The sequence below is a fragment of the Lactuca serriola genome, chromosome 7 (assembly GCF_051521515.1).
Source record: "Lactuca serriola cultivar US96UC23 chromosome 7, Lser_US96UC23_V15, whole genome shotgun sequence".
Classification (NCBI taxonomy): domain Eukaryota; kingdom Viridiplantae; phylum Streptophyta; class Magnoliopsida; order Asterales; family Asteraceae; genus Lactuca; species Lactuca serriola.
The window spans coordinates 104,195,863-104,216,510 of NC_136414.1; the positions used below are offsets into that span (position 1 = coordinate 104,195,863).

General features: G+C 41.7%; 1 protein-coding gene across 1 annotated transcript; it reads left to right on the top strand.

The window, feature by feature from the left end:
- The first annotated feature begins 16,029 nt into the window (after positions 1-16,029).
- Positions 16,030-19,553, top strand: LOC145064269 (uncharacterized). The gene is made up of 4 exons (XM_079011748.1): positions 16,030-16,248; positions 16,330-16,531; positions 16,580-17,498; positions 18,254-19,553. Exons 1-4 carry the CDS (start codon positions 16,030-16,032, stop codon positions 19,551-19,553), a joined length of 2,640 nt encoding a protein of 879 aa, XP_078867874.1.
- Positions 19,554-20,648: the final 1,095 nt, after the last annotated feature.

A 20,648-nucleotide genomic window follows, 5' to 3' on the forward strand; every position in this document is an offset into this window, starting at 1 on the left:
ATGTCGAATTGAGAATCAATAGAATTAGCCCTGTCCAAAGAGATCACAGGTTCAAGCCAGAGGATGCTGGGGGACTCGATAACTTCTTTGACAAGCTTCTCAAGAGTCCATGGAGGGAATAGGGTTTTTCAACTTTCAAGGAGATCATGAGCCTCCTTCATCCTTCTTTCATTTGCTTCGGCCTCCCTAGCAATCCGAGCATTCATGTCCAGTTCCTTGTCCCTGTCCTGTTTCTTCAAAATATCAGCAATGGTTTCTTTGTCTTCGTCTCCATCACTGTCATCGAGAACCTTTTCGCCTTTGTCTTGAGTATCCGAACCTGATGCATGACCAGTTGTTGGTGGTTCGGTTGCTTTAGATGGAACTGATGAAGAAATTGGAAGCGGTTAGGATTGAGCTGTGGAAACAGGAGGAGGTTGAGATTGATTACTGCCCTTTGAAGCTCCTTCTCCCCATTGTTTTGGATAGACCACTTGCTCGGGAAGCCCCTCAATTCTGCTAAGCATGGCAAGGGCAGGAGCAAGTTTCTCAGCAAGAGTTCGCCTCACTGAGTAGTTGAGAATCGAGTCATGCACTTCAATGATGTTCGAGAGGTCTCCGTGGGCATCCAAAACACAACTCTTAATCACAACACGCTCGGACCGAAGAGAATCAACCTCCTTCTCAATTAGAAAAAGTTAAAGACTCTTGGTTTTTAGCGTAGTTGTTTTGCGTGCAAGCGCATCCATCACATAATTTTCCGCGGCAAGGTCTTCTTGGAGCTTGGTCAGACGATCCTCAACGGTTGTCTGGAAGGATTTGTTGTCTGCTTCTAGGTTCTGACGAAGACTGGCAAAGTGGTGTTGTTCTGTTTCAAACGAAGTAGCCAGCTTCTCAACAACCAAATTAACCTTCACTGCATTAGATTCGGCTGCCCCCTGCAAAGACTCCAAAAAGAGGGTAGCATCTCGAAATAGTTTTTTGACTTTTTCGGTCGCAGCAACACAAGCCTTTGTTGATGCATCTATAGCAACAGTAGCAGAGTTGATGGAGGCTTCGTGTGCATTGGTGAAAGTATCGACCATCCCCTGAATGGTAGCTTCCGTGATATGGGACCGAGAGGAGGAGGAAGAAGCGATGAGATTATCAATCTTCTCGTGAAGTTCCTTGATGTGCTTTTTGGTGACAGGAGCATCATCATCATCATCGCTCTGAACCTGGTAGGGACTTTAGTAAACTGAATCGAAAGTCATATCTTCCCCTCTTAGAAATGTCTCGGTTTCGGATGAGTAATTAGGAGATAAAGGCGATTTTGGAAGTTCGGTTGTGGGAGTAGGTTCGGGTGTGGAAGTGTGTTCGGGTGCTGAAGTACGATCCCCCGTATCAGATATGTTGGTTCGAAATCCAATGGTTGTTGTTTTTGTGGCTTCAGAGAAAATGGGAGGTGGTATAGGAATAGAAGTGGGTGGAATAGAGGTAGAGGAAGTTATGGGGGGAATGGAAATAGAGATAATGATAGGTGGAGAAGAGACAGGTTCGGTTGTGACTGGTACCTCATGTGAAGGCGAACGGGGAGGAGAGTCACCTCGAAATGACTCCTCTGAGTCTGAACTTTCATCCTCTGATTCGCTTGAGGAAGAAGCAAGAACAAGTTTTCTTTTAGGCTGTGTTTTCTTCTTCTTCGGTGGAGGTGATTGGGTTGCCTTTGTTGATTTTCTCTTCTTAGGAGTAGGGCCTTTCGCCCCTTTGACCACTTTCTTTCCTTTTTCTTTCTATGGTTTCTTGCCCCTGGTAGTAGGTTTGTCTGCATCGTTGATGGACTGAAGCATCTCTGCAGTCAGCTCTCTCGGACCCGAAAGAGGAAACTCCTTGTAGGTCTTGATGATGTGGCTCTCCTCTGATACACAAGCATACATGGACTCAGGAATTGAGCCAAAAAAGATGAACTTGGAGGGATCAGTGATGATGATCTTTGTAGTGTGGAACACGCCAATCGAGGAGAGTGGAGATGTGGCCACAGTGGGGACATGATACTTGTCCATAGCCCATTTGGTGACGAGCGTCCAGAACCTGGCATAGGAGATTTCAGTGTGTCGAGAAGTAGAGCCAAGGCTTTGAATCAACTGCTGCCAGAGAACTGAGCCATAGTTGAGGTTGATCCCAGTGTACAACCCATAAAGAATTGTCATGAACAAACGGCTGGCCCCATCAGAGTCTGCACTCCTCTCAGATAAACCTTTGAACAAAATCGTGAAGAAGCCGTTCCACTGAGGAGGAAGGCATGACTTCTTGAACTTCGTGACAGTAGTAAGGGTTTCAGTGTAACCCATGTTGTAAAACATGGAGAATAATTGACCAACAAAGATCGAATCAGGTTTAACCCTCGTTTCGTCAAGTTCAAACCCTAGAAGCAAGCAAAATCGCTGCTTTGAGATGGAGGTTTTGGTGTCAAGGATGTCGAAGAAGATGCGATTAACGGATTTTTCATAGTGAGCCGTGGAGAAAATTTGGGATAGACATTCCATAGGCACAATTTCAACCTTGGAGAATGTGAGAACCAGTGGAGAGTATTTGAGATTATGGGCTACATGAAGGCATCATAGGAGATTGGGGTGAGCTCGATGACCAAGCTTTGCTGAGGTCTGATTGGGAGAATGTTGGATCTAGAAGATGTTTCTTGAACAGGGGAGGAATCCGCCATTGTTGAATCCTTCGAAGAAGAAGATGAACAGTGGGAGAAAAATCGCCTTTTTTTGCTCTCAGAAATTTAGGTTGCAGTAAAGAGGTAAAACAACTATGGTTTAACCCTTTATACCGGGTATGGAGGTGAGAGAAAAATTCGCCCCCAAATCATCTCGAAACGCGAAATTGTTCTTGAATTGATTGAAACGTGACAGTTGGCAACCACGATGATTACGCATGAGAGAGAAAACCGTTTCCGTTGAACACGCCTTCCCACCAAATCCCTTTTTTTTAATTCATGAAACCTTTAATCTTCCGGCTGAGTCATCATCTTATCTTTTAAAGGAGCTATCATTATTAAATAAAATCAAAGACTTAGAAAAACCACAACATTCCCTTGTTGAGTATATCATTAAGAACCGGAGCTACATAAAGGAAAGTAGCTTGTAGAGAACCGAACCAGACTTTTGGAAAATCAAAAAGATGTTCGTGCATAGAGTTTCAAAGATAAAGAAATAAAGCAACATCTATGTGGGAATTTTTGATGTCAATATAGACACGAAACAGTGGATCCCGGGCATGAATCTCTTCCTTCAAAGTCAAGAGAGACTTTAAAGTGTCTGTATGGTTTCCCGTTGAATTAAGATCAAACACTTGTTAAGAAGTGTTGAAAGGCATCATTTGATGAGGCTTAGAAGGGTGGCTTTCGCTTCAGTTCAGAATTCCGGATATTGACATAAGACCGAAACCGAACGAAGTACCTGTGAGACCGATGTGGTATGTTGAACAAGTAGGTTTGGACTATATTCAGTGACTTGTTGGAAATGTTTAGTGTGAAATCTAAAACAAAATTTAAAACTGGATTCTATGGGAAGAAATGTTATGGTGTTTAACAATTTCATAAGAATCACACAAAAAAATAGAGATTTCATGGTACAACCACTTGGGTGGTTTCGTTAATTCATGGGTGAAAGCTAGAGCAAATTTAATTGTTCACCGTCAATTCATAGTGGGTATTGAATTTTGGGTTTCACTTAGCACGTAGTGACATGAAGATAAGATCATAAACATAGAGATTGTGTAACTATAAACCTCAGTGGTTATTTCTGAGAGTCTCAAGGGTTACATTTATGAACCGAAATATGATGGAGAAAAATGTTTGAGGTGGTGTAAAGAAACCAAAGTACCTATGCTATAAAAAGAATGACCAAGCAGAAAACTCTTAACTCATATGAGAAAAGAGTAAGGTAGCTCATGATTAGAATAAATTTAGCAGCCTTATTGGGAAGACGAGGTTTGTATATACCCAGTCAATAAGGCTTTATTCAAAATCAGTTGAGGCTTTGGACAACATGCAGCAGCATGCTTCTACGGACACTTAGCTAGTGTAAAGTGTGAGAATGATACCTGCCCCATCGATATTCCAGAAAATGTTAACATAAACAGAAGTAGAGACAAAAGAAAGAAAATATTTTTGGAATTTTGATATTTTTGTAAAGAGAAAAACAGAACAAACCAAACAAATTTTTTTTAAACCGAACCAGAAATGGACCGAACGCTCAGTTCATTTCGGTTCCTTAAAAAAATATTTTTGGATTTTTTTAAAAAAATTATACAAAAGAATACACTAGAAACGCTTTTATTTAAAAAAATGCAAGTTCAGAAGGACCGAACCCGAAATAGATCGAACGCTCAGTTCATTTCGGTTCATAGACCAACTTCACCCGAAATAGACCGAACCCGAAATGGACCGAACCCAAAATAGACCGAATGCTTGGTTCATTTCGGTTCATATAGGTTCGCTCTATTTCGCTTGTTACCTTTAAGGGAGCGAAAGCGTTTTTGGTACCGACTCGGCTTGCATCATTCCTAGGCCTTGTAAGATCTTATTGAAGCTTGCTTCAGGTAAAGCCTTTGTGAAGATGTCTGCCAATTGATCAGTCGTTCTTACGAAGTGAATTTCGACGTTGCCATCTTCGACGTGATCCTTGATGAAATGGTACCTCAGTGCGATATGCTTGGTCTTGGAATGTTGCACTGGGTTATGACAGATCCTAATTGCACTTTCTGAGTCGCAATATAGTGGGATCTTTTTCATATTGAGTCCATAATCACGGAGTTGGCTTTGGATCCATACAACTTGAGATGTACATGATGCTGCCACAATGTATTCGGCTTCTGCAGTGGATAACGAAACACAAGTTTGTTTCTTTGATTACCAACTGGCTAATTTGCCATCCAGAAATTGGCATCCTCCTGTGGTGCTTTTTCGATCCCATCCACAGCCTCCTAAGTCTGCATATCAGTAGGCTTGAACGAAGAAACCTGAGTTTGAGGGATACCAGAGACCGAGAGAGGTGGTTCGCTTCAAATATCGGAATATATTCTTCACTGCCAGCATGTGTGGTTCACGAGGATTTGCTTGAAACCTGGCACAATAGCATACTGAAAACATTATATCAGGCCTGCTAGCTGTGAGATACATCAGGGAACCAATCATTTGGCGATATAGCGTTATGTCGACTGGCGGTTTTTCCAAAGATGGTGTGAGCTTGGTGCCGAATGCCATAGGGACTTTGACCTTTGAGTCTCCCATCATGCCAAATTTGGCAAGGAGAGTCTTTGTGTATGCTTCCTGGTTGATAAAGATGCCTTCGGGTCCCTGTCTAATATTTAAACCAAGGAAAAAGTTAATCGGACCCATTGAGCTCATTTCAAATTTAGTCTCCATTAACTTCCTGGATTTAGATGTTAGGCTAGGATTCGTGGAGCCGAAGATGATATCATCGACATAGATTTGAACGATCATAAGGTGGTTACCTTCCTTTTTACGAAAGAAGGTTGGGTCAACCGAACCTTGTTTGAATTTAGACATCTTTAAAAACTTAGTTAATGTTTCATACCATGCCCTAGGATTTTGTTTTAGACCATAAACTGCCTTATCCAAGATGTAACAGTGATTTGGATGGTTTTCATTTAGAAAATCAGGAGGTTGCTCCACGAACACGGTTTCTTCAAGTTCCCCATTCAGAAAGGCACACTTCACATCCATCTGGTAGACCTCAAAATTCTTGTGTGCAGCATAGGCAAGAAATATTCGAACGGATTCCAACCTTGCAACCGGAGCGAATGTCTCTTCGTAATCGATTCCTTCTTCCTGGCAATTTCCTTTCACCACTAGCCGAGCCTTATTCCGGATCACATTTCCCTCCTTGTCTATTTTGTTTCTGAACACCCATTTGAGACCGACAACCGAGGCATCTTTTGGTGTTGGAATAAGTCTCCAGACCTTATTTCTTTTTAACTCATTGAGTTCGTCTTGCATTGCCTGAAGCCAATCAGAATGATCGAGAGCAGTATTGACGGTCTTCGGCTCTATTTTGGAGATGAATGAATTAAACATGCAAAATTCTACTTTGGAGAATAGAGCATTTTGCTTCGCCTTCAGTTGTGATTGAGTCAGAACCTTTTCTGATGCATCACCCACTATTTGAGATACAGGACGATCTCTGGTCCATTTGGTGAGAGGTGGATAATTTGGATCATAAGAGGGATCCAATTCAACATTTACCTCTACTTCCAACTCTGATTGAATATCCTCATCATAATGCATATTGGAATTCTCCCCATCGACAGATGATGAAACATTTGGATGTGAACCAAACAATCTTTCTTCTACTTGGCTTTCAGGCTGTTCCGGACTTTCGGTTGCTACAGGACTTTCAGGTGTAACCGGGCTTTCGGTTCTGGCTGGGCTTTCGGTTCCGTCAAAGATTGGATTCTCCCCTGGCCATGAGCATTATCGTCGATTGAAAATAATGGACCCTCCCCCTGGATATGTGAGTCCAGTCAATCTAAAGAAAATTGATTCTCCCCCTCGACTGAAGTATTGCTCTGAGGAGGTACGTTTCTAACCGGTTCTTCTTCTACCATTTGTTTGGCTGCTTCTTCGATAATCTTCTTAAGGTGATCCACCTTGTTGTCTACTGCCTTGGCTTCAGAGTGAATAGCCTTCTCAGGTTCATCAAATAAATCCATGAACTGGTCAAAGAAATTGGCGATTGAGGCTATGACCTGACCGGTTTGAGAGAAAATCGCTCCAATTGCCTCTTCGGTAGACTTCAACTTCTTGATGTAATTTTCATCAAACGTTACATAATAGGTTTCTTCAATTCATTTAGAACGCTTATTCAGAACCCTGTACGCCTTTGAAGTAACAGAATATCCCAGAAAGATGCCTTCATCGGCTTTGACATCAAATTTTTTGCGATGCTCTTTGGAGTTGAAAATGAAGCACCTCGAGCCGAACACATGAAAGAACTTGATATCCGGCTTCCTGTTGTTAAGAATCTCATAGGGGTGAGAGAGAAATGCTTGTTGAGATAAGATCTGTTTTGAGTCAAACAAGCTGCAGCAATGGCGTCTGCCCAGAAATATAGAGGAAGGGAGGCAAAACTCAGCATGGTTCGGGCCGCCTCACACAGGGATCGGTTTCGCCTTTCGACAATTCCGTTCTGTTGAGGTGTATTGGTGCTGACAAATTGTGACTGGTGCCTTTTTCTACTAAGAAATCTTCGAATTCTTTGTTCTTGAATTCCAGTCCATTGTCGCTCCTGATGTTTCGAACGACTTTTCTCAGTTGCACTTCGACCTACTTGATAAAGATCTTCAGCTTGGGAGTCACCTCAGATTTTTGCTTTAGAAAGAACACCCAAGTAAATCGTGAGAAGTCATCAACAATAACAAGGATATATTTGTTACTGCCAATGCTCTCGGTTGATGATGGACCACATAAGTTGATGTGAAGCAACTCAAGTGGTTCAACAAATTTGGTGTTTATGGTTGTTGGGTGACTTTGACGACTTTGTTTCCCCATTTCACAAGCAGCACATAAGTGTTCTCGATCGAACTTAAGCAGTGGAAGACCCCGAACATGACCATCGATGACTAGCTTGCTTATGTCTTTGAAGTTGAGGTGTGAGAGCCTTCGGTGCCACAACCAACTTTCGTCTGAATGGGCTTTAGACAATAGACATATAGCTAGATTCCCTTTGATTGGGTTGAGATTCAGTGGGAACATTTCACCTTTTCGTCCTGAATTGAGAATAACCTTGTTGGATTTCTTTTCTATTATCTCTAAACCTTCGTCATCGAACGAGACTTTGAGACCTGTACTTCCCACCAGTTGAGACACACTGATGAGGTTATGCTGCAACCCCTCTACATAAGCCACCTTCCTGATTGTAAAGTCTCAATTGGTTATCATCCCATAACCCTTTATCGTTCCATAGGAGTTGTTACCAAACTTGACGTTACCACTGTTTTGAAGGGACCGAAACTCCCTTAGCTCTTCCTTCCTTCCTGTCATGTGACGTGAGCAGCCACTGTCTATGTAACATTCTTCGTCGAACTGCTCGTCACTTATAACGTACAAAAATTAAGCAGATTTAGGAACCCAAAGTTTCTTGGGTCCTCGTGAGCCTTTTACAGAAACATAATTAGTAATAGAAGCATCAACAAGATAAGTTCGTTTTATTAATGTTGTTTTATCTTTCCTCTTAATAGTAAACACTTTGATTTTATTGGAGTTAGTTTCAAGTGTTTTGGATTTAGGTTCAGGAGTTTGGACTTTAGCTTGCTTTCGGTCTTCATTTGGTGAGGAAATCTTACTTTTTCCTTTCAAATCCTTCGTCGATTGTGAGCTTGATGTAGGAGAAGAATTAGGCTTAGAAGAAGAATGAGAACGAGAAGAATTAGAGGAATAGAAATTAGAATGAGAATCTTTCCTGACTTGAGATTCGAAATGACCCTTTTGGTTTTGATCATTTGAGGGACCGAACCTGGACCTTCGGTTGCTATTTGTTGATGGACCGAAACTGGCTCTTCTGCTGTAAAAGCTTGATAGACTGAACTCTGGTCTTTGTCTGTTGTTGTTTGGTGGACCAAAACCAGGCTTTCGGTTGTTGTTACTTTCAGGACCGAACCTATCCTTCCGGTCTTGTTCTTTCTGTGGCCCGAAAGTCTTCTTTTGGTTCTTTTGATCCAACGGACCGAAGCTCCTTTTATCCTTATTCTCTTCTCCTTTTGGCTTGGAGTTTCTATCAAAGTTAGTATAGTGAGGATTTTGGGAGCGCCAAAATTGCTTTCACTCTGAGAGATTTTTCTTGTATCTCAGATTCCTCTGCTGCTTTTGATTGTTCACCTGTTTCGGTTGTCTGTGAATATTTGCCTTCTGTTTCGGCTTCTGAACAACAGGTTCACTTTCCATGGAAGAGGTTTCGCTTGTTGAGGAGACGTATTCCACTGGAACCTCTTTTGTGCCACTGCTACTGGGCACGTCAAAGTTGGTAGGTTTATTAAGTGGTTCTGCCACATATCTACCTTTGACCTTCCATGATGTTCGCTCCGATAAACCAAATGTTTCATCTGCGTTGTCTATCGGTGCAGACCAGAAAAACTCATCACAACCATCTGCATTATCTTCATTCACCAATGCAGTGAGTTCGACTGTCTGATGTTCGGTTACTCCTATGACCTTATAAACCTGATTGGGAATGGTTCTTACCTTTTGGTATACAACAGCCTTTTCTTTAAGGATTGGGGACTTATCTTTGGACATTCGAGCAAATTCCACAGAATTTTCAGAAATCAAGTTTTTGTGGTTTTCAGGTTCGCTCCTAATAAACTCTGAACAGTCAACCTCATCTTCTACAAAGATTTCACTCATGTCATCGTCCTCATTAAGTTCAGATTCATTTTCAACATCAATTTTATTTTTTGAACTTAATTTGGTACTCAATGAGTCAAATTTTTGTATAGTTTCGGCTCTGACTTTCAACCTATCATTTTCATCCAAAAGGTTCTTAAGCATGTCCTTATGGTCTTTGGACTTTAATTCTGTCCAGACCAAACATATAAGTGGGATTTACATCATCTGAAGATACAACACTTTCACACTTGTATGCTTCGGCATCGATTTCATCCTCCTTTAGCTCAAGGAAGGGCAAAATCATGCGATGTATTTTCTGACCTATTTCACAGTCTAAATGCAGTTGTGTAATGTTAGTATAAAGTCTTTTTGCAATCAAACAAAAAACATTTCTCTGTTTTAACAACTTAAGATTGTCTCTTTGCAAATAGATATTTTCATCCCTAGACTTAACTAGCTCCAACTCCTTCTGCTCAATCCACATTCTTCGCTCCTCGCTCTTGGATGACACCCTGCTCATTTGGTCAGTCAGATTAGAATTCGTGACTCGTGTTTGAGTTAAACAACTATCTAGATTTGAAATTCTTGAATTCAAGTTATTTAATTCTCTTTCATATGATGTTTGTGGAATTTTAAACGAAACAAAAATGGATTGTACCTTCTTGATCAGTTCATCAAGTTCACTGATCTGCACACTGAGAGGCTTCGCTGTAAAGCACACGTCCTCTCGCTCCTTAGCCACTTCATTTCCACCATCAGTATTGTATCCCCTCATTTGGGATACATCTGTCACCATCAAACATCTTCCAATAGCATCACCACTCTTTGCCACATAAGCCTTTCCATGAGTAGGCTTTCTCACTTCATCATCTTTTGAGTCGGTCGACCACACTTGTACACCACCGAACTCATCATCATCTACCGAACCCTGCACAACTAGAGCATTCATAGAGGGATTAGTAGCAGCTTTCTTCCTTTTAATCTCCTCCAGTCTTTTCAGGAGACTTGCTTCTTCATCCTTCTCCTCATCTTTCTCTGCCATTTTCTTCAACACACAATCTTTTGCGTAGTGATTTTTCCCTCCACAGTAAAAACAGTTGACACCAGAATCAGCTTCACCCTTCGCTTCTTTCTTTGGTTCTTCAACCTTCGGCTCCTCTTTCGCCTTTTCAGAGCTGTAGCTTCTTTGCCAATTTCGGTTCTTGTTGGTAGGGAACTTCTTCTTGATGAACCTCCTGGGATTTGACACCATCATTGGATAATCTTCAGATGTCAGATCGTAGTCTCCCAGATTCAGATCTTCTTCTTCTTCTGCTACACTCTTACCTTTAGACAGAAGGGCCAAAGATCCCAAGTTTGAAACCACGCTCTTCTTTTGCAGCACAATCTTTTCCTGGGATTTCAGAATCCCCACAAGTTTCGCCAAAGAATATGATTTAAACTGCTCATGTGCTTTAACCGTCGACACAACCGCCCTCCATTCGGGTCTTAGGCCATTTAAGAAAGTGACCTTCTGTTCGATGAGCTTTCTTTCTATGTCATGTTTGATCATCTTACTGAGAAGATGATTGAACCGATCGAACATTTGTGTAACAACCTCCTCTAGCTTCTGCTTGAACTCTCCAAATTCGGAGAGAAGTAGGGTCTAAATCGAGTGCTCCAGATCTTCATCTGTGGAATACAGCTCTCGCAGCCGATCCCAGATTTCCTTTGTTGTACCACATGAACTTACTAATCGAAACGCGTCGGATTGAAGGGCGAATCGAATTAGTCTCAATGCCTTAGTGTTGCATTGGAACTTCTCCTTTTCGTCCTGAGCGACGTCCTTCACATCTTTTAATAGATCATTGTACTCCTTCTGAGTTTTAATGATTCTTGAAGTGTTTGAGTGATCGAAGGGGCTAACTGTGATTGCTTCCCATATCAGATACCCGTTATTTTCCGATCCAATAACGTAATCTTCAAAATGGTGCTTCCACACTTCATAGTCTTGAGTGTAGAGGATTGGGATCTTGGTTGTTGATCTGATGCTGTTAGATATGTTGATGGGATTAGATTGAGAATCGTCCATGCTTGATTCTTTAAACTATTATAAGATCAGACTTTGTAATACGTAATATTAGGGCAAGATTAATAATTAATAAGATACGTCAATTATGGAGTGGTCATGCGAACGCTAAGAACCTAAATCATCTTGCTAAGAATGAGATGGTCAGAGGCTTACCTGTGAGAGACTTTATAACTTTTGAAAAGTGTGTGTCATGCACCCAGGGAAAACATCATAGAAAACCACACCTGCCAAAACAGGTTAACTCAATCGGTCAGGTGCTCCAGCTATTGCATATGGACTTATTTGGTCCGGTCAACGTCCTAAGCATCAATAGAAGTTCATATTGTCTGGTTGTGATTGATGTTTTCTCTCGTTTTACGTGGGTCTTCTTTCTATCTAACAAAGTTGGGGTTGCTGATCTGATAAAGAAGTTCATCGTGATGATTGAGAACCAAACCAACAACCGGGTGAAGGCGCTTCGTACTGATAATGGAACAGAATTCAAGAATGTTGTTCTTGATCATTTTTGCGCAGAAAAGGGAATTGTGCGTCAATACAGCTCTGCTCACACGCCTCAACAAAATGGTGTTGCTGAAAGGAGAAATAGAACGTTAAAAGACGTTGCAAGGACAATGCTGTGTGACTACAAGTTACTAGTTTTCTTTTGGGCTGAGGCGATTAATACTGCTTGCTCCGTTCAGAATCCCGTGTTAATCAACAAAGCTCAGATGAAGACACCGTACGAGATTTTATATAGTCATAAGCCTTCAGTCAGTCATTTCCGTGTATTTGGCTGCCGTTGCACCCTTCTGCACCTAAAGTCCAACCCAAAGTTCAATGCCAAAGCCAACGATTGTTATTTCATAGGATATGCTACACGCACCGCCTATAGGGTTTACAATAAGAAGACGAAATAGATTGTAGAATCCTTCGACGTGCGCTGGCTAGAGGAGAATGAAACGGATGCTCGAGTGGGCCCTGATTGGTTATTTGATTACACATCGCGGTATCCTCATCACCATCTGAGGGGGAGTCATCTGCATCATCTAAGGGGGGGGGTCATCTGCTTCTCCTGAGGGGGAGTCATCTCTTTCACTTGGTAATCCAGAGTCTCTAGTTCAAAATGACACTCCAAATGTTGATGCTACACCTCTTACCCCTATTGAAAGAGAGTTCATTTCTAGAGATGCTTCCGCTCTCACTCTAACTTTTATGGAACTACTCTTTCCTGAAGAAATTGCTAATGAGTTTGTAGCATATTCGTCTGATGTGGAACATTCAGCAAATGATGGAGGTTTCAACATTCGCAATCTTCCCGTTTCACTCAATGACATCAACCAAGAGATACCTTCAAGAATTCAACGCGATCATCCGATCGAAAACATCATTGGTCAGCTGGGTGATGGAGTTAGAACCAGAAGTCAGAGTAGAGATGTCAATACATGTCTTTATTTTTGCTTTATCTCTCAAATAGATCCCAAGAATATTGAAATGGCTTTGAATGAGCCCAACTGGGTAGATGCTATGCATGAAGAGCTAAATCAATTCGAAAAGCTCTAGGTTTGGAAATTGGTTGAGTTACCAAAGGGAAAAAAGTCTCTTGACACACGCTGGGTCTATCAAAAAAAAGCAGGATTATTACGGCGTCATAGTGCACAATAAAGCAAGATTGGTGGTTCGCGGGTTTCCACAAGTCGAGGGTCTTGATTATACCGAGGTTTATGCTCTAGTGGCTCGCTTGGAGGCTATTCGTATCTTCCTTGCATATGCTTCCTACATGAACTTCACGGTTTACCAAATGGATGTCAAGACAGCCTTCTTGTATGGCAAGGTGAAGGAAAAAATCTACATTGATCAGCCCCCTGGGTTCGTTAACTCGAAGTTTCCTAATCATGTCTACAAGTTGGACAAGGCGTTGTATGGGTTACATCAAGCTCCTCGAGCGTGGTATGCGACTCTTACAAAGCACTTGCTCGAGCATGGATACTCTCGTGGCACTATCGAACAAACTTTATTCATCAAGTATGTTGGTAGTGATCAGATTCTAGTCCAAATATACGTTGACGACATTACCTTTGGGTCTACTAGTCCACAGCTATGCAAAGATTTTGAAGGCGTTATGAAAAAGTGGTTTGAGATGAGTTCATTGGGTGAGATGACCGTGTTTCTGGGGCTTCAGGTCAAACAAAATTCAACCGGAATCTTGCTCCATCAAGCTAAGTATGTGGAGGATATTCTTGAGAAGTTCGGGTTTCAAGACGCAAAGTCTGCATCGATGCCGATGGCCGAAAGACCCCTACTGACTCCAGATACTGATGGCGAATCCGTAGATCAGACACACTACAGATCGATGATTGGATCGTTGATGTATCTTACTGCAAGCCGTCCAGACATCATGTTTGTAGTTTGTCAATGCGCACGTTATCAGGCTAATCCTAAATTTTCACATCTTATTGCTGTCAAAAGAATTTTTCAGTATATCAAAAGCAGCCCAAATTTGGCCCTTTGGTATCCAAAAAATTCCGAATTTGATTTATATGCTTTTGCTGACAATAATTATGGAGGTTGTGAGCTTGACAAGAAATCTACATCAGGAGGGTGTCAATTCCTTGGAGACAGGCTGGTGTCATGGCAGTGCAAGAAACAGCATACCGTCTCAACCTCAACAACAGAAGTGGAATATGTTGTTGCATCTGCCTGTTGCTCTCAAGTTATCTGGATCCAACATCAGCTATTGGATTACGGTTTGAATTATCTAGAAACTCCCATTTACTGTGATAATGAAGATGCGATTCAAATTACTAAAAATCCTGTCGAACATTCCAAAACCAAGCACATTGATATCAAAATTCATTTTATCAGAGATTGTTATGAACATTCACTCATCCGGCTGGAACAGGTTCCCACTACTAATAATGTGGCAGATCTGTTCACCAAGCCTTTTAACAAAGCTCGATTCGTTGTGCTTGTGGGATTTTTGAAAATGATTCATTTTGAAGATTAATTTTTTTTAGGTCAGGTTAGTTTAAATTTGCGCATTTTTATTTCATTCTCACCCATGCACGAATTTAGGGGGAGAAATAAACAAAAATCCAAAAACATTAAAAATCAAAAATCCAAAAACAATAAAAAATTCAGAAAATTAAAAAAATATGTAGCTAATAGGTTTGTTTGTGGGTGATGTGACGGGAAGTGATAACATGCAATCTGAATCTGTGTAACGTACCAAAATTAAATTGTCTACGCTCTGTGTTCGATGCACTGGTAGGCACGAAAGATTCTAAATGGACTTGACCAGGAAGAGTTGAACTTAAGGAAATCAAGGACTTTGCAAATCTTGAACTAGTTATATCCGTTTAGCCTGACAATATGACGCTCGGATAGGTTGAGCAGGGAGATATACATGGGAATCTACTGGTCACATTAAAAGAATCTGTATCTAGAACTGTGGATTAACTTTTCCTTGATGTGCGGATTTTATCCTTAATTCCAGTATTGATGGGGTGACTGGGGAATTCCAATAAATTAGATCGGTAGAAGATTATTTTCTGTCTTTCTATATGTTAGTCAAATGTTGCCTCCTCTGCGTGATCGAGAGATCCGACTTGGACTGTAACATATGCAACTCTATTTCTCTACATCCTCTTTCTATGCAATTCTTTCTATCTGTTAGCCATAGACTATCTCCTTTGCGTGACTTACAATCTGACCTGGTACACAGTATATGCATCATTCTTTTTCTCAATCCCTCTAAAACTTCAGTTAGTCATATGTTTCACCCTCTACGTGATTGGAAGAGATCCGACCTGGGTGTATAGCATATGCATTCTAAATCTATCTTCTCTCTTAATAATTGTCTGCTCACCCGATGTAAGGAGTATTCTGGAAGTCCTTGATTACTAGAGCATATCAGGAAGCGGGAAACATGTTCTAGTACAATTAAAATTGAACACTTACAGATTGTCTGTAGATCTCGTTGCTCAATTTAGGTGGACAACAATATCCCTGGTCGTCGTCAGCTAAATGGTCCTTAGGAAATTTATCTATGAATCTAGAAACAAAATATCTTGTCATTCTTAGCTTGTCCAAATTTATCACAATTTCTCGTGTTTAAGTGAATCATAATACCAGCGATCGACCAAACATAGACATGAAGGTAAAAGGTACCAACAAGTGGACTAAGGTTGTCTAACAACTTTGATCCCTGTGTCACAAAATTATATTCTATTAGACAAATATAATTCTTGTACCATTATGTATTTATTCATTAGTTAGAGGGGTGTTCATGTAAGTTATTTATTAGTTAGAGGGGTGTTCTTTTAACTTATTTTCCTATTTATATCATCATAACTCTCGTGTATTGTTTACAGAGAGTTTTTCATTAACTCTCACATGGTGTCAGAGCCTTGTAACTCTCAACCTTCTTTTTCCCTCCCTTTAGAATCGTCCCTCCCTTCTTCTTCCTCTCCCACCCATCAGCTTTCCTCACCCTTCAGCTTCATCATCATGTCTGACTCTAATGCTTCCTCTCTCTCTCTCTATGAACACCATTTTGCATCTCATCACCATTCACCTTTCTTCATCAAATTACCTTCTGTGGAAGAATCAAATGATCCCTCTTTTACAATACCAACAACTTCTCGATCATGCTGACGGCTCCGTTCCGTCTCCACCACCCTCTATTTTGGTTGATAACAAGCCGACCTTGAATCCAGCCTTGGCAGAGTGGGTCTCCACCAATCAGAGGGTTGTTATTCTTCTTCAAGATTCTCTCACAGAAGAAGCTTTTTCTGAGATTGTGGGCCTCTCAAAAGCTCGTGACATTTGGGTATCCCTTGAAGCCGCCTATGGCAACTCCTCCTTAGAGCGTGCCTAAAATCTTTGTGATCAACTACGCCATCTTACCAAGGGTTCCTCCACCGTTTCAGAATTTGGCAGAAAATTCAAGTCCGTTTGTGATCAACTTGCTGCCATTGGTCAAGGGGTGGAGGAAGCTGACAAAACTCATTGGTTTCTTTGCGGTCTCGGTGCCTCGTTTGACAAATTTTCCACCGCCATTCGTGCTTCTGGGGTTGTTTTTGGGTTTCGAGACTTGTTGGCTCGGGCCGAGGGTCATTAAAATTTTCTCAAATCCATTCACGGTGACTCCACTCCCTCAGTTGCTTTTTCTGCCGGCGCCACTCCCTCCTTGGGTTCGAATGGTGGTCGGGGTCGGGGTGGTCACTTGTTTCGTGGTGGTCGCAATCTTGGACGCCGACCGCCTCATTGTCAACTTTGTCGCCAAAATAGCCACTACGCAAACCAGTGCCCTCAAGTTCAATATTTTGCGTCCCCTTCACCCGTGAGTGATGTTGATCTCGCCAAAGCTTTTTTATCCACGTGTCAAGTTACTCCTTCCGGCCCAGATTGGTTTGTTTATTCCGGCGCCTCGGATGACATGGTGTCTTCCGCCGCATCGATGTCTAATGTCGAGCTGTATGGTGGTGACTCTTCGGTCCAATTTGGAAATGGTAATACACTCTGCATATCTTCTATTGGTTCTTCCAAAAGTGCTAATGGTATTCACTTGCGGCATGTTTTGGTGGTTCCCCGCCTCACCAAAAATTTATTATCCATTAGTAAACAATCGCATGACAATCCTATGGATGTTCTTTTCTCCACTTCTTCGGTTTTTATTCAGGATCGAACAACAAAGCAGGTCCGAGCACAAGGAAAATGTGATCGTGGCCTCTATGTTCTAGCCACTTCTCCCAAAGCTTATGCGTTTTTTGTCGGATCCAAGCCGCGTGCCTCTTTTGAACTTTGGCACTCCAGATTGGGACATGTGTCTTTTGACACTATTTCTATGTTAAATAAACTTGGACTTTTATTTGTTTCTAGTGTGTTGTCGAAACCGCATATTTTCTCTCCTTGTGAACTTGCTAAGTCTCGTCGCTTGCCTTTTTCTAATAATAATAAACGCGCTTTACATATATTGGATTTGGTGCATTGTGATCTATGGGGGCCATCACCCGTTTCATCAGTTAATTCATTTCGCTACTATGTCTCTTTTGTGGATGATTATTCTCGCTTAACATGGTTGTATCCACTTAAGGCCAAATCAGAATTTTATGATGTTTTCGTCTCATTTCTCACTTTTGTGGAAAATAAATTTTCCACCAAAGTTAAAGTTTTTTCAAAGTGATGGGGGTACAGAATTTTTAAACTATCGTGTGAGGGTCTTATTAAACTCGTGTGGCATTTTTCATCAGATTTCGTATCCGTACACCCCGCAACGAAACGGACGAGCCGAACGCAAGCATCGAGATATAATTGAAACGGGACTTGCCATGATGTTTCATGGTCACATACTCGCCTCTTATTGGGTTCATGCCTTTAGCACCGTGGTGTATATTATTAATCACTTGCCTTCAAAAGTTCTTGTCTATCGTTCTCCTTTTGAGATGTTGTTTGGTCGGGTGCCATCTTATGATAATTTTCGCCCGTTTGGGTGCCGGGTCTACCCTTATTTGTGGGATTATTCGGCTCATAAATTGTCTCCGCGGAGCATTCCATGCGTTTGTCTTGGATATCACTCCCAATACAAAGGTTACTTATGTCTTGATCCTAGATCCTCGCGCATTTACATCACACGCCATGCTCGGTTTGATGAGTTGTGTTTTCCTTTTGACACCACTGCCACGCACACTGCAATCGTTGATTACCGCTTCACTCCTTTTTGGATGATTTTTCGGGTGTGTCCGTGCCCGCTGCTGTCTCAAACCCCGCTCCACCAGCCTCGCCTCCAACTCCATGTACTGTATGAGATGATCCTACCATGTCGTCATCACCAGTCGATCCCCCCAACCCGATCCTGCTTCTACAGTGTCTACCTCTGACTCCTCTTCCGCTGCCTCAGACTTTGATCACGGCTCCGACATTGAACCTGCATCAGGTTCTGATTCGGATCCGTCGCTAACCGATGTTGAGGTTGTTTCCTCCTCATCCTCTACTCCATCGGCACCGACTCCTGTTGCTCTTATCGGGCACCCCATGACCACTCGAGCAAAATCTGGGATTTTTAAACCAAGGCATTGGGCAGACCTTTCTAATACATCCGATGGTGGGTTTTATGCTGCTCTGTTTGCCTCTGTTGACCCGACAACGCATATTGAGGCTCTTAGGGATTCCAAATGGGTTGACGCCATGCGCTCCGAAATGCATGCACTTTCACAGAATCACACTTGGTCTTTGGTTCCCCATCCTGCTAACACGAATGTGGTGGGGTGCCGTTGGATTTTTCGGACCAAGTACTTAGCCGATGGCTCTATTGATCGATATAAAGCTCTCCTTGTTGCTCAAGGTTTTAGTCAAATTCCCAGTCTTGACTTTTCTCATACTTTTAGCCCGGTGGTGGAGGTGGCAACCATCCGGGTTGTCTTGACTATTGCTGTTATTCATAACTGGCCACTCCACCAGCTTGATGTCAACAACGCCTTCCTTCATAGCCACTTGTTCGATACGGTGTATATGCGACAACCACCAGGGTTCGAGGATCCTCGTTTCCTTGATCATGTTTGCAAGCTTAACAAGGCCATTTATGGCCTCAAACCAGCTCCTAGGGCATGGTTTCATGGCCTGAGCTCCTTTCTTGTGGCAAATGGGTTCACTTGCAGCCGTACGGATCCCTCTTTGTTTGTGTTTCAACGTGGTGCTTGTCTCTTATACTTACTCGTATATGTGGATTACCTTATCCTAACAAGCTTCGACTCGGCTGTTATTCGCTCTTTTATCTCCAAGCTTCACACAGAATTCAAGATCAAGGATCTCGGTCACCTCAGCTACTTTCTCGGTTTGGAAGCCAAGCGTCTTTCATTCGGGTTGTTTGTTAGCCAATCCAAGTATCCTCATGCTATTGTTTCCCGTGTTGGCCTACTCGAGTCAAGGCCCGTGGCGACCCCTCTATCCCCGAGTGTCTCTTTTGTTTCAACTGGTATACCTTATGAGGATCCGACCCATTATCGTTCTCTTGTTAGGGCTTTGCAATATTTGACCATCACCCGCCGTGATATTTCTTATGTCGTTAATCAGGTTAGCCAGTTTCTTTGGGCTCCTACTATTTATCACTATCAGGCGGTCAAGCAGCTTATCTGATATGTTAAGGGCACCCTCTCCTATGGTCTTAATTTTTCGACACCTACATCTACGAACCTAGTTGGTTATTCTGATGCGGATTGGGCTCATTGTTTGGATACGCGTCGGTCCACCTATGGGTACTCGATCTTCCTGGGGGTAATCTTGTATCCTGGACCGCCAAAAAGCAGCCTATGGTCTCTCGCTCCAGCTGTGAATCTGAATATCGAGCCATGGCTAACACTACTGCTGAACTCATATGGATTACTTACTTGTTGTGTGAGCTTCACTTTCTTTCCACTGGCCGTCCGACCATCTTGTGTGATAATCAGAGTGCCTTATTTCTCACACAAAACCCGGTGTTTCATAAGCGTGCCAAACATATCGATCTTAAATACCATTTTGTTCATGAGCTCGTTGTATTTGGGAAACTCGTTACCATGTTTGTTCCTACCAAGCTTCTGGTAGTGAACATTTTTACTAAGAGCCTTCCACAACAATAGTTTCGTCGCATGCTTCGCCTTGGACTGCCACCGATTCGCTTAAAGGGGGATATTAGACAAATATAACTCTTGTACCATTATGTATTTATTCATTAGTTAGAGGGGTGTTCATGTAAGTTATTTATTAGTTAGAGGGGTGTTTTTGTAACTTATTTTCCTATTTATATCATCGTAACTCTCGTGTATCGTTTACAGAGAGTTTTTCATTAACTCTCACATATTCAGTGTTTGTTGAGATAAGTTTAGTTTTCTTGTATTTTATTTTATTTTATCTTTATTTTATTTTTTTAATTTTAATTTAATTTTTATTTTATTTTTATAATTGTCAAAATTTAAATTTTAGAAATTATTTTTATTTTATTTTTAGTTTATGTTAGTTTTAATTTTAATTTTTAAATCCTCAAAAAGTTTATTTTTTAAATATATTTGGGATTTGGACTGTGCATTATACTGTATGGAAGACAGGTAAAATCGCACATGGTATAAAAGGTGGTTTTACAGCCGGAAACCCTTCCACTCCTCATTTTTCTTCTTTCCGGCGCAAACCCTCTCCCACTCTCTCTCTCATCTCAGAATTTTTTTTTTGTCTTTTTCTATGAAATTGCTCGGTTCA